Source organism: Rhinolophus hipposideros, assembly GCF_964194185.1.
Source record: "Rhinolophus hipposideros genome assembly, contig: HAP1_SCAFFOLD_477, whole genome shotgun sequence".
Taxonomy (NCBI): domain Eukaryota; kingdom Metazoa; phylum Chordata; class Mammalia; order Chiroptera; family Rhinolophidae; genus Rhinolophus; species Rhinolophus hipposideros.
The window spans coordinates 18594-30483 of record NW_027669221.1 but is presented as its reverse complement, the minus strand read 5'-3'; the positions used below and the strand labels follow the sequence as shown (position 1 = coordinate 30483).

Genomic DNA, 11890 nt, shown 5'->3' with positions numbered 1-11890 from the left:
ATCATGGACAAGTAAGCTCGGAGAATTCTTAACTAAAGTCAAGAAAGTTTTTGTGTGTTTTTTTTCCCTCAGAGCCATGTGTTGCTATGCACTGCTAATTTCCTAAAGAGTGATGCAAAATTTCCCAAACTTAGTTAAGTATGAAGCCATTTCCCCCCACTTTTGGTCTAAATTTCACAGAATACATTTTGACAATTGATATTTTAAGCTATCATAATTTTCTCATATGGACAGAACTTGCTTTACCTATCCTTTATTCACTTTTTCACTTTTTAAAAGTGAAAATTATTCACTTTCAAAGAAAAGCCTGAATATGTTTCTAGGGATTCTAATCAGCTTCATAAGTTTTTTGCCTGCTGATTGGTTTATGCTTATAAAGCTGTTTTTAAAATACAGCTTTGCCAGATCAGCAAAACACAATCATGTCAATACCAATAAAAGGATTCTAAGATGGAGCCCTCTAAAGTAAACACTTAAGATTTCTTTTGTCCAGGGAATAAATATTACAGAGACATGGAGCCAATTTCTTTTATCTTAGGTAAAATTTCCACTCTTAGTGAGGAATCAAAATTATTTTACCAACTTGACCTGGTAACACTTAGAAAGCTGATATCATCACCCGCTTGGGTCTTTCAATGCCTAACCTTACTTTGAGTGGGACAGATATTTAGCCATCAGTGAAAATATCAAACCAACTGTAAACTAATTAAAGCTTATGTTACTACTTATCATAGACCTTTCCATGAGTTTTTTGTTACAAATGGAAAATATAATTACATTTATACAAGAGCTTACATGGAATTTTGAAAAGTGGAAAAGTCATCAACTTGTGATCCAAAAAGAAGAAATCCTAACTGGGCGTAAGCAAAGAATATTATAAAAAACATGATGGCAAATCCTACTATGTGTTTGATACAACGGGACAAGGTTGATGACAGCTGAGACATTGTCTTGTTAAAGCTTATGAATTTGAATATCTGAAAAAGAAACAGAATTAATTGAAATAGAATACTGAAGATTGTAATTACTTTTAGAATAAGTTTAATTTCACAAGAAACCTGCTTCAAATTAAAGGAGGTGTTTAATGATAGGGTGTTTTTTTGTAGTTTAAGTTCCCATTTTGATATCTAGTAAAATAAAATATATGTATTGTGTGTAATATAATAAAATATGAATACCTTTATCCATGCAAAAAAGATGGTAATGGCAATTATATTGTTGTAGTAAATGTTCCAATAGGCAAGAAAATAGAAGTCTGAATATTTTTCAGTATTTTTTAACAGTTGTCCAAGTAAGAGAAAAATTTGTATATTACAGTATACATTGAAGAAAACGGCCACAAAACACAACTGTATAGGAAAAAAAGAAGGGTTAAATTAGAGACCTCTAAATCTCTGCAGTCTATGAAGCAGCACATCAAAAAGTTCATCAAAAGTTCAACAAAAAAGGAGGGAGAGATAGGACATAGGATTTTATATAAATGTAAGTAAGTTTTAGTTTATAGAATTTTAACGTTGCATAATCATCACAAAGACAGAAAAATAGTCATTACCTGGCCATCCTAATCTATTTGCCTGTTTGGTTTTTTTGAGTCATAAAGCACAAATGTATAAAAGGATTGTGTAATTCTGACTAGACTATAAGGATTTCTGTTCCTTGTAACCACGTTACCTAAAAGTTTAATATTTCCACTGTGTAACACTACAAGGAAAAAATTTTACAGTTCTTATATAATAAACTCTTTTAGAGCCTTTTAACAACTATCTTAGAAGAAGATTTTAGAACCAGGTTATCTTAGGTATCAGAGCTTTATAACCATCACAAAAATTTTCTTTTGATTTCCTTTGCCTGAAATACTCCGACAGTTAAACATTTAATGCTATGCCTGCCCTATGTTAAACATTGGGGATACCAGAAAGGTAGATGGCACACTTTTTGACTGAGAAACTTTCAATCTGGTTTTGGGAAAGACGGTTTATGTACTAAATTGGCTATAACTAAGTTACTAAGTAGTAACTAAGGGCCAATAGGGTGAAAGAGCAGATTGTATAAGCCAGAAATATTTGTTCATTGTTCCTAAAACCAAGCTCTTGCCATTTGTCCTACCCTCCCTACATCTTCGTTTATTTTAGTATGTTCTAGTAACAAGAACTGGCAGTCTCTGGAGTTTCTTTCAGAGACTCTTCCCCCATCCTGGTGTCCTGTGTCCACAAGCTTACCCTCTGGCTGTTCAAACCTCCTCCCTTCAGGATTCTGTCTTCTGCCTATTTTTTCAAAATTCAGCGTGAGGAGGAAAGCAGATTTTGGCAATATAGAAGAATACATTTTAAAGGACCTTGCCCCAAAAGATTTGTAATTTTCAACATGAAGCCCTGTAAGGAGTATGTTTTTGAGTTGGAGTAGGGGAGACCTTTGTGTATATTAAATCATAGTATCTATGGAATCACCTGTTCCTCTAAGTCTCTCCTCCCAAGAACCAAACCAGAAAAAAAAAAAAAGACTTCTCCCTCTTGGAGGCACACCATTAGTATGTACTGTAACAGTTCATTTTATGATTGTTACTTGCAACTTTCAAAATAAGTCCTGATGAATAGAAAACGTCTGCCTTTTACACCTCTCTCATTGGTGGGTTCATATGTGATTTCCTTCAATCATACATGTGAATATATACTTACCACTAAAAATAGTAATTCTAGCCAGTTCCAAATACTTTTGAAATAGGCAGACTTAAATTCTTTTACTTTTTTGGCTTCTTGTGTTGTGAAGACAATAAGAAAAATACAAAATGTGATTTCACAGGAAGCAATAAAATAATCATAGTAGGTAACATATCTGAGGAGATTCACTGTGTAAAACTGCCATGAAGTAAGTATTCCTCCAGTTGCTGGGAATTCTGCCACCAATCTGTAAAATTAGATTTGTGAGAGTAACTTTGCACGTCAAGCATTTATATTTTATTTGTTTATTTATTTATTGCTCCCCTCCCCCCGGTTTTTAAGCCGTTGTTTCTCAGTCTAGTTGTGTAGGACACAGCTCCCTGGCCCATGCTGGTATTAGGAGCCTTGCGCCCCCTCCCCGACGGCCCCCTCTGAGGGGGTCATTGCTTGGCGGCTCACAGCAGCATTTATATTTTAATACCTAACTCAAAGTGAAATTTCTAATCAGTGACGATGTGTAATTTAATGATAATCAGTTATTTTGCATAAAATATGTTTTCTTGGGGTAATAGGTTCAATTTGAAAAATTTTTAGTGACTTTACTTATTTTGTAATTGCTCCACTCTTTTTTGTACTTTGAATATTCACAGTGGTCAAACACCAATGTAAATGAGAAAGTAAACTGTGATTTTAGCCAGACATTCATACTATTTTGTGTTTAGATTGCTTGTTCATAACTGAGAATACTAATTTATCTCACAGGAGAATAAGATGATGTTTAAGAAAATGCTATACTGTTAGTTACTGTGATTAGTCAGGACTCCTCCAAAATACATAATTCTTGAATACTTCAGAAGAGGGAAATACACTCTCTCCCTTTAGCTTATCAGACATATTCTTGCTTCTAAATGTCAATATCACATATTCTACTACAGCAAATGTTTTCTGTTTACTTTAGGCACTGGATATTGGATACAAAGATATATATGGAAACAGAAGTATAACAATTTATTCTAACACTAAGTTATTCTCTACAACTTCAGATAATTAAGAATTGGCAGTACTTGGAGGAACAAGCATCTCTACCACAATGTCACAATGTAATTATTCCCACATAAAGATATTAGCAAATCTTATTGGTACTGGAATAAGGTGCTGCCAAAAAACAAACAACCCCCCCAAAACAACAAAAAACAACCACTTAACAAATGGAAAACAGAGCTGTTTGTTTTACTTTGCACAATAGGCGTGCAATGTTGGATAAGTGAGTGAAGTGAAAGACATTCAGTTTTTTTATGTAAAGTGTAGACAAATTAATAAAAAGGGAAAAACAGCATTCAGTGTAGTTTGCCAGATACGTGTATAAAAAGGAAAACAAGTGGATGAGGTCTTAGTGTAAGCAATATGCTTTTGTACAACTACTGATTAGATGTACTACCAGATAAAAGTTTCAAAATATACTGAAGTTTCTAAAAAATAACACTTTAAAAGGTAACACAGGGTAAGCATAAAACCTAGAGAAAGGAAATCTGGAATGAATCTAGTATTATAAGAAGTTCTTCATAAGACTCTAAGCCAGTGACCCCCATGTTTCTGCTATTCTTTAGGACATAGAAATGATTTGTAGTCTTCACTTTATCCAGATAAGGACTATTGGGGAAGGATGAACAATATGGGTGAGCAGCTCTGAGTCCTTGAACGAGAAGAACTATAAAGAGGTATAATGTCCATTGACTGCTTAAGGTAATTCACTTGTTTTATTCAGTTTTACAAATTGTAAAGGCCATCGTTGTGTTTCACCGTAGCTGTTGCGCAAGGGCAAAATCCCCTAATCAGAGTAAACACCAATTCCAAAATCCATTCAGAGCAAAAATGTAAGACTCATGAGAGAAAAGTGGCTCACCCAGATTATAGTGGACATTATTGTTTGCCTGTCTAGTGGTCATTGTCCCGTTCCTCCTTTCTAGCAGAACTGTGATTATATCAGGCATCACCCATTCCCAGATCACTTAGAGAAAGCTGACTCAATCCCCAGACAGATCAAATCAGGGCAATCCCATTTCCTTTGTTAGTGTTGGATTCCAGAACCCAGGCCAATTAGCACGGTCCAGGTTAGGTAGATGAACTAAGGTAGTCAAACTAATGAATGAAAAGAATTATTTCTCTTTGGTTGGTTCTCTCTCCTGCTCCTCCCCATGAGAAGATGTCTCTCAACCTCCTCCTGGGTCCATATTAGCCCAGGCACATCCTTTTCATGCAAACGCAGAGGTGCAAGAGAACAAGTTTTAATGTACAAACTCATTTCAAGCTTCTGCTAACATTCCATTGATCGAAGCAAGTCACGTGGTTGAGCCCAGCTCCAAGGACTGGGACAGTGCACCTTGCCTTGGGTGACAGGGCACTTTGAGGTTACATGGCAAAGATGTGAAGACTTGGGGCCATGTTTTCCAATCACATAGGCTCTAATCACTTCTAGGATGCTGGTAATTGTTACGTTGTTTGACATTTAAGTGGTTCATTCTTGAGACAAAAAATAATCACTAAATAAAGCTCATTTTGAAAGGAAATCAACAAATTTGTATGATGTGATTTAGAGGAAGAAATCATGAAGACTAAATGTTAGATCTGTGCAACTGCAAAATGACAAGAAATAAAACTGTATATCTTTTAGTAATATAAAACCAGCATGTTATATGTAGTTCTCCATGTTCTTGAATATACTCTGAAATAATGAAACTGAATATGATGTCACTTCACTATCTTTTTCATTGTTGGCAGAACTACATTCTATTTATTTTGAGGCTTATGATTTTAATCTCAGTACAGACATGTACAAACTGGAAACCCTAATGAGGGCTCTGGATGCTTTTTAAATTCAGTATACTAGTAAAGAGGTTTTGAGTCACTCACCTGATGATGCAAAACAGGTTTACATTAGCATTGTATAACGAAAAGTCAATAAAAATAACTCGAGTCCCTCTTGTAATCCAGCTGTTCAGTCGAAGGTTAACGAACTTGTTTTGGGTTTCAGATTTTGATTTTGATAAAGTGAAAATATATCCACCATTTTGGTAAACACCAGCAAATCCCCAGTGCCCAGGGGCGCTCATACTGGGAGCAGAGAACTTCCATCTATTGGATGTAAAGAGAAAAATGGAGAGCTGAGAAGCCTGACTGAGAAATATTCTAAGAATTTAAGCTAACCTCTGATTCAAAGTAGTAGTTAAAAAAATAGTACTAAGTTCATAAGTATTACAGTAATTTTTGAAGCAAGACAATGAGTTAGGATAAAGCTAAAAGAATTAAGATTTACTATGTTTTCATTTTTTAGTGCTTAGTGTGGGCAAGACACTGGACTAGCTGCTATGAGAAAAAAAATTAAATCCATTTGTTGTCTCAGGAACTTTAAAAAATCTAGAAAATAATGACTGATTTTGTTCTTTAACATATTGTGTCTGTTGTTTGGTCAGATCTTAAGTCTTTGAGTAGAACAAGAATACCAAAGGTTTTGATTCAGAAATATTTGTCTCAGCTTGGGGAAAAAAGATGCTTCATAGTCTATCTTCTAAAAGTCGTATACTTTAAAAAAAATTCCCAGTAAATAAAAAACTTGTTGCAGTGTCTATATTGTTATATAGGTATCTCATTTTAATGAAAGTACATAAATCAAAGTAAAATGTGTGTAACTAAATTTTATTTCCATTTTTTTCTACTTTTAATTGTGGGGTATCAAAGAAATAAAGCCTTGATTCCTCATTTTAGTCATTCCGTCTCCCCAAAACAGATCCAAATGATTATCCAAAGATGCACTGCTTAAACTTGTTTTTCTATTAATAATGTTTGTTTTCGGTAGTGGGGGGAAAAGTGGTATCACCTAGAAAAAAATACTCATATTTAATGAAAATTCCGTAGTTGTATTTTTTCAGTTACAGTTGATATTCAATATTTATGTTAGTTTCAGGTGTACAACATAGTTGTTAGACATTTATATAATTTCCACTGTTGTATTTTTGAGTGTTTTTATAATGATTGTTATACTGAAACAACATTTGTTATAATAGCCCTCTCCTACTTCCAGTTTTTCGTGATTTTAATTAATGAATGCTGCATTTTAGATAAGCACAAACTGGTTCTTATTTTGGTTTTAGGGAATGAAAGGTATTACAATTCCAAATCAATAGTGTTAATTTTGGTATTTAAATTCTTTGTACTTGTTATAAGAATTTGGAATAATAGAATATCTAACAGATTAGTCTTGAAATTCCAATTTTAAACGTGTAATTAAATAATTGATTTATCTGGGGCGCCGTATGGCTCAGTTGGTTAGACCGTGAGCTCTGAACAATGAGGTTGCCGGTTCAATCCATGGGATGGTGGGCCGCACCCCCTGCAACTAAAGATTGAAAATGGCGACTGGCTTAGAGCCACAACTAGATTGAAGGACAATGACTTGGAGCTGATGGGCCCTGGAGAAACTCACTGTTCCCCAATATCCCCCAATTAAAAAAATGTTTTTTGATTTATCATGTAATTTTTCATTGAAAGGGAAAGAGTGTATAGTAGTGTATTTAAGATGACTCACCGTATTTATGAATTTATTAGATTTATAAGAATTATACAAGTACTTTTTTGCTCTCAAGAATACTCAGAAACTCACAAAAAAAATAAGTCAACAAAAGCCACAAAGCAATATGGGTGTAATCCTGGGTGGGTATAGGGGAGGTTGTTGAAGGAGATGTAATCATTGTTAATATTTATAATATAAACACTGGGTAATAATTAACAAAAACGATGGTATAACTATAGATTAAGAGGAACAAGAAGAGCGTGTATAGAGGGAGTGGCATGAGAGGTGACACCTTCTATGATAGACAATAGGTATATAAAACTGTAAAATCAAGTAATAGCAGTATAAGCATATTCTTTAGAAAAAGGAAGTATGTACCTGAAGAAACAACTAAAAGAGCTGAAAGTGGCTGCTTCTGAAGTGGGAATTTTAAGTAGGAAGGGGTGGACCTTTGTAAATATTTTTATCACTTTGATAAATATTAATATTTAAAGATTTATCATCTACCTCTTAAGATTTTCATAGGACCCTAAAAGCAATGATACCCGCAGCTTCTGTGTTAAGGGGAGGTAGCGTGGGTGGCTTTGGGCTTTCACATTGTCAATATAAAGTGTATAGAGGAGGCTACACCAGAAGTAAGCTCAGCCACTTTGGAGAACAATGTCTGTGATATCTTTGGCAGGCATCATCAGATGTAGTGCCTAGAGAGCTAACTGCCCCTTTTCAGTACTGGCAACAATAGAGATCACTGAAGTAAACCAGAATGAGAAAGGAGGAAAGTGGCCCAAGACACCTAAGATACTCCTTAAGATCCCAACAAGCATTTGGGATATGTTGGAGGTCAGCCCGGGCAGAGCCAGAAGAGCGTGTTGAGTATTGTAAAAGCAAAACTGGATGCTCTGCCTTGTGTCCAATATGACTTAGCACTTCATATACCACAGTCAGAAAAAAAGAAAACACTTTATATCATTTGGTAAGCAAACAAACAAAATAACAGGTTCACTCTTCTCTTTCTAAACACTGCATCTAAGTCTTCCTTTGATACTATTAATGAAACATGATCCCCTATGGTATTTGGAAAGTACATATATCTTCACAATTGTTTAAAGATACCTAATGGTAAGCTGCTAGAAAAAGTTACCAGTAATTTTATACTACTTACTCAGTATTAAGTTTAAGGCCAAAATCAGACATGTCTTCATTTTCAGAAGTGTATTTGGCATAACATTCACTCATCAAAGATTGAAAGGATGAATAAACCTTGCAAGTGTTGTTGCGGACTTTTAGCTGACGGACTCTGGGGACCCCTAAAAGTATGTTTTCATAGTAGATGCGACTGCTGTTCTTTAAATTATACAACTTCTGGTTATTGTACCATGAGTCCCAGTATAGACCTTCCAAAAGGGGTCCTTCCATAAACTTCACATAGAAAGATAAATGTTATGGGAAAAATAGTTTCATGTCAACTGTGTAACAATCTATATTCATAATGTTATCCATAAGAGTATAAACATCAGTGATTTTGAGGATGAGTATAAAAACGAAATTATTGACCAAGCCAACATTAATATTAATGGTTGTCTCCTTGATAAGTTTCAAATACATGATTTGACCTCTGTCAAATTCATAGTTCGGCCTTTTCCACCTCCTCTTTTATATGCCTATAATGCCGAACATAGCTCCGTATGTACAATTATTTATGGTACATATTGTTTTTCTTCCTAGAATGCCTTTCCATTACTTATCCTTTAAAACTCAACTGGTCATCATTTCTGGAAAGCCTTCCCTATCTCTTCTTTGTATGTCCCAATGTTTGGGATATGTGAAGCTGCTATTCCTTTAATTATTCTTTCCTCATAATGTGAACATCTTGCTAAGTGTATTGGAAAAAACAAGTCTGTTCCAATGCTGAAGGAATTCTCTTATGCAATTAAAAACACTATGAAATTATATTTTGTATATATATTCTTTATTATGTACTGAACATTACATAATAGTACAGGGTTGTATGGTATACCCAAATCACATATATTTCACTTGATGGGCAATTTGAGGAATTTTTAAGAATAATTTTCACTATACACAATTATAGACTGACTGGATCCTAACCCCTATATAAGAAGTAAGTTTCCTGTTTTCGAAATGGAATAATGTTAAAAAAATAAGCATTATTTTTTTAGTTATAAGAACTCTATCACACTTACAACACAGGTTCTCAATAAACACTTATTGGCTAGTTCATTCTAATAGTTTAAAGAAATAATATTTATTTTTACTCATTCCTTCAACAGATATGTACAGTGACTACTACGTGTGAGGAGTTTGTTTATACAATACCTAAAGCTACTTTATCCGCAGTCACACGATACCTTACCTTCCAGAAATCAGTTACGCTGTGAACAGACTTAAAGTTGGTTCTTTCATCACCAGGCACAGAAGTGTCCAAAAACAGAGATGACATAACTTTGTTTAAGTAATACATATGTGGGTTTACCATCCCAAAAGTCACTAAGGAGAAGAATTTTTTGGTTAAAAATTTGTTTAAAAACGGAATTTATCAGGATTAAAAATGTACATACAATTTGTTCCCAATTTTGGTTTGAAAATTCAATTTTATTGTCTAAATATAAAAGTGATAATAAACTGAAAAAGAAATATACAAAACACGAAGTTCCCTGTGATTCCACTGCTCGAGTTAAATTTGGCATATATTCTTCAGGTTTTTCTATATGCAAACACATTTATAAAGAACTTTATGTTTTACAAAAATGAGATCACATTATACATATTATTCTGCAAATTGGCTTTTTCTTCATATTGAGAGTAGGTAATGTAACGTGAGTAATTATGTATGGACTTTCAATATAAATATAATGGTTTGAGTCCTATCACTCGGATAATCTCTCTTCATAGTTTTATTAGCAGTGAGATAATGCATGTGAAAGGAACATTTAAAACTATGTTATGGCGTATGGTAAGAATTTTAACAAGTACTTACTAGTATTCTTTCTTATTTTCTTTCTAGGGTTGGGTGGGTGGTTTTAGAGTGGGGTGTAGACTAGGTATGTCTTTTTTTTTTTTTTTTTTGCTGGAAGCCCTTTGATTTTTAGAAACCATGTGTCTTCAACATCATTCCATGGCTCGCATTAGCCTATGCCATTCTTTAATGTTACATTATGTGATTGTATATACCAATCCTGTTGTATATACAAATCCTGTTGATGGAGATTTGTTTTCAAGTCTTCCCAATTACAAAAGTATTTTTAATCCCCAAATAAAGGGGTTACGAATGATCTTTTTAGTTTTCCATTCCCCAAATGTTCTGTAATAAGTATTTAAAAACCAGTCTAAGGCATCTTAATGTATAAGATGGGCTATAGTTGTCTTTTTAATAAAGATCTGACTCAAATGTACCCCTATAATACCAATTCAATAGTTAATTGACATTTGATTTCCAATGTATAGTCCATATAAAATGAGTTAAGTCTGGACAGTTAGCTTACATCTACTGTATGTTGCATGCTCTAAAGACAAAATGCTCTTTAATACTGATTAAGTCAATGCTATTGACTCACAGACAGGAGGAATGCAGGTTGAGTTTTCCCAGTCCTTAAAGATTTGCATTGATTCATACCTTTTGTGGCTTAGCACAAGCATAGTTTACTATTAACTGTGCAACAGAACAAAGAAGAAAGCAGCCACTAAGACTAACTTCTGTGGTCTCAGTTGTAGTTTGACCTATGACACAGCCAACTCAAGGGAATAACTTCACTTGATGGGCAATTTGAGGCCAACCAAAAAGAATAATTAATTCAACGTAGACTATGAAAGATTTTCATTACATTTGTGATCTAAAGTTTAACCCTTTAAGAATTAGAAACAGTGTCAATCTAAATGAATTCAAGATAATGCCTAAAATGTGTCGCTATTTTGTGAGAAGGTTTAGTCATCTGAGAAAGCCTATGGTTTTATAAAGTCCATGTTTTACTTCTCATCTCTATAGAACTTCTTAGTTCCGAGTCTTCATCTACATGTGTACTTACATATGCATAGGTTTATTAAAAAAATAGAGTAGAGTAATAACTCCTGAAGTGTGGGTCTACTTTCTACTTCTTTTCTGAAATGTTTTGGAGTCCCTGTGAGACAAAACAAAATTTTCCTTACATTATTATGTAATTCACGATGTCTAAAAAGACAATGATGGGAAAAACCGCCCCTCGAGCGTTACACTGTGTGAAGGAATGCGCCCGTGGCTTCTGGTTATTTTTTCATTCTCGCTTTCCGAGGGAGAAATCATTACTAACGTTTTCCCATGGGGTTAAGTGGGCAGGCATTCCACGTCTGTATGCTAACGGATTTGATAGCACGGATGGACGGGACAGGACCGGTAGTACCTTAACATGGAAAAGCAAAACACAAAACAACCCCCCGCGACTGTCCTCCTCGTCGTCTCCCGCCGTGAGCGCCGCTTCCCGGCAGGGCTGGCTTCCGCCGCAGGTACAAAAGGACTCGACCTGTGGTCCTGTTGAGGTCGCGACTCCCTAACGCGACAAAGGACTTCGGACACTGGCCTAGCGACGGGCATTGTACAGCACATGGCAGCGCCCAGCTCGAGCCTCAGGCGACTGCCGTGTCCCATTATTAACTAAGGGCTTCAGTGTTCCCG

General features: G+C 34.9%; 1 protein-coding gene across 1 annotated transcript; it reads right to left on the bottom strand.

Moving 5' to 3' along the window:
- Nucleotides 1-693: 693 nt before the first annotated feature.
- Nucleotides 694-11863, bottom strand: LOC308495649 (polycystin-2-like protein 2; the record flags this gene model as incomplete). Its single annotated transcript, XM_081080618.1, has 8 exons — nt 694-977; nt 1179-1349; nt 2676-2904; nt 5568-5789; nt 8387-8643; nt 9599-9732; nt 11268-11440; nt 11619-11863. 8 exons carry the CDS (start codon nt 11861-11863, stop codon nt 792-794), a joined length of 1617 nt encoding a protein of 538 aa, XP_080936744.1. The 3' UTR covers nt 694-791.
- Between the last annotated feature and the right edge of the window lie 27 nt (nt 11864-11890).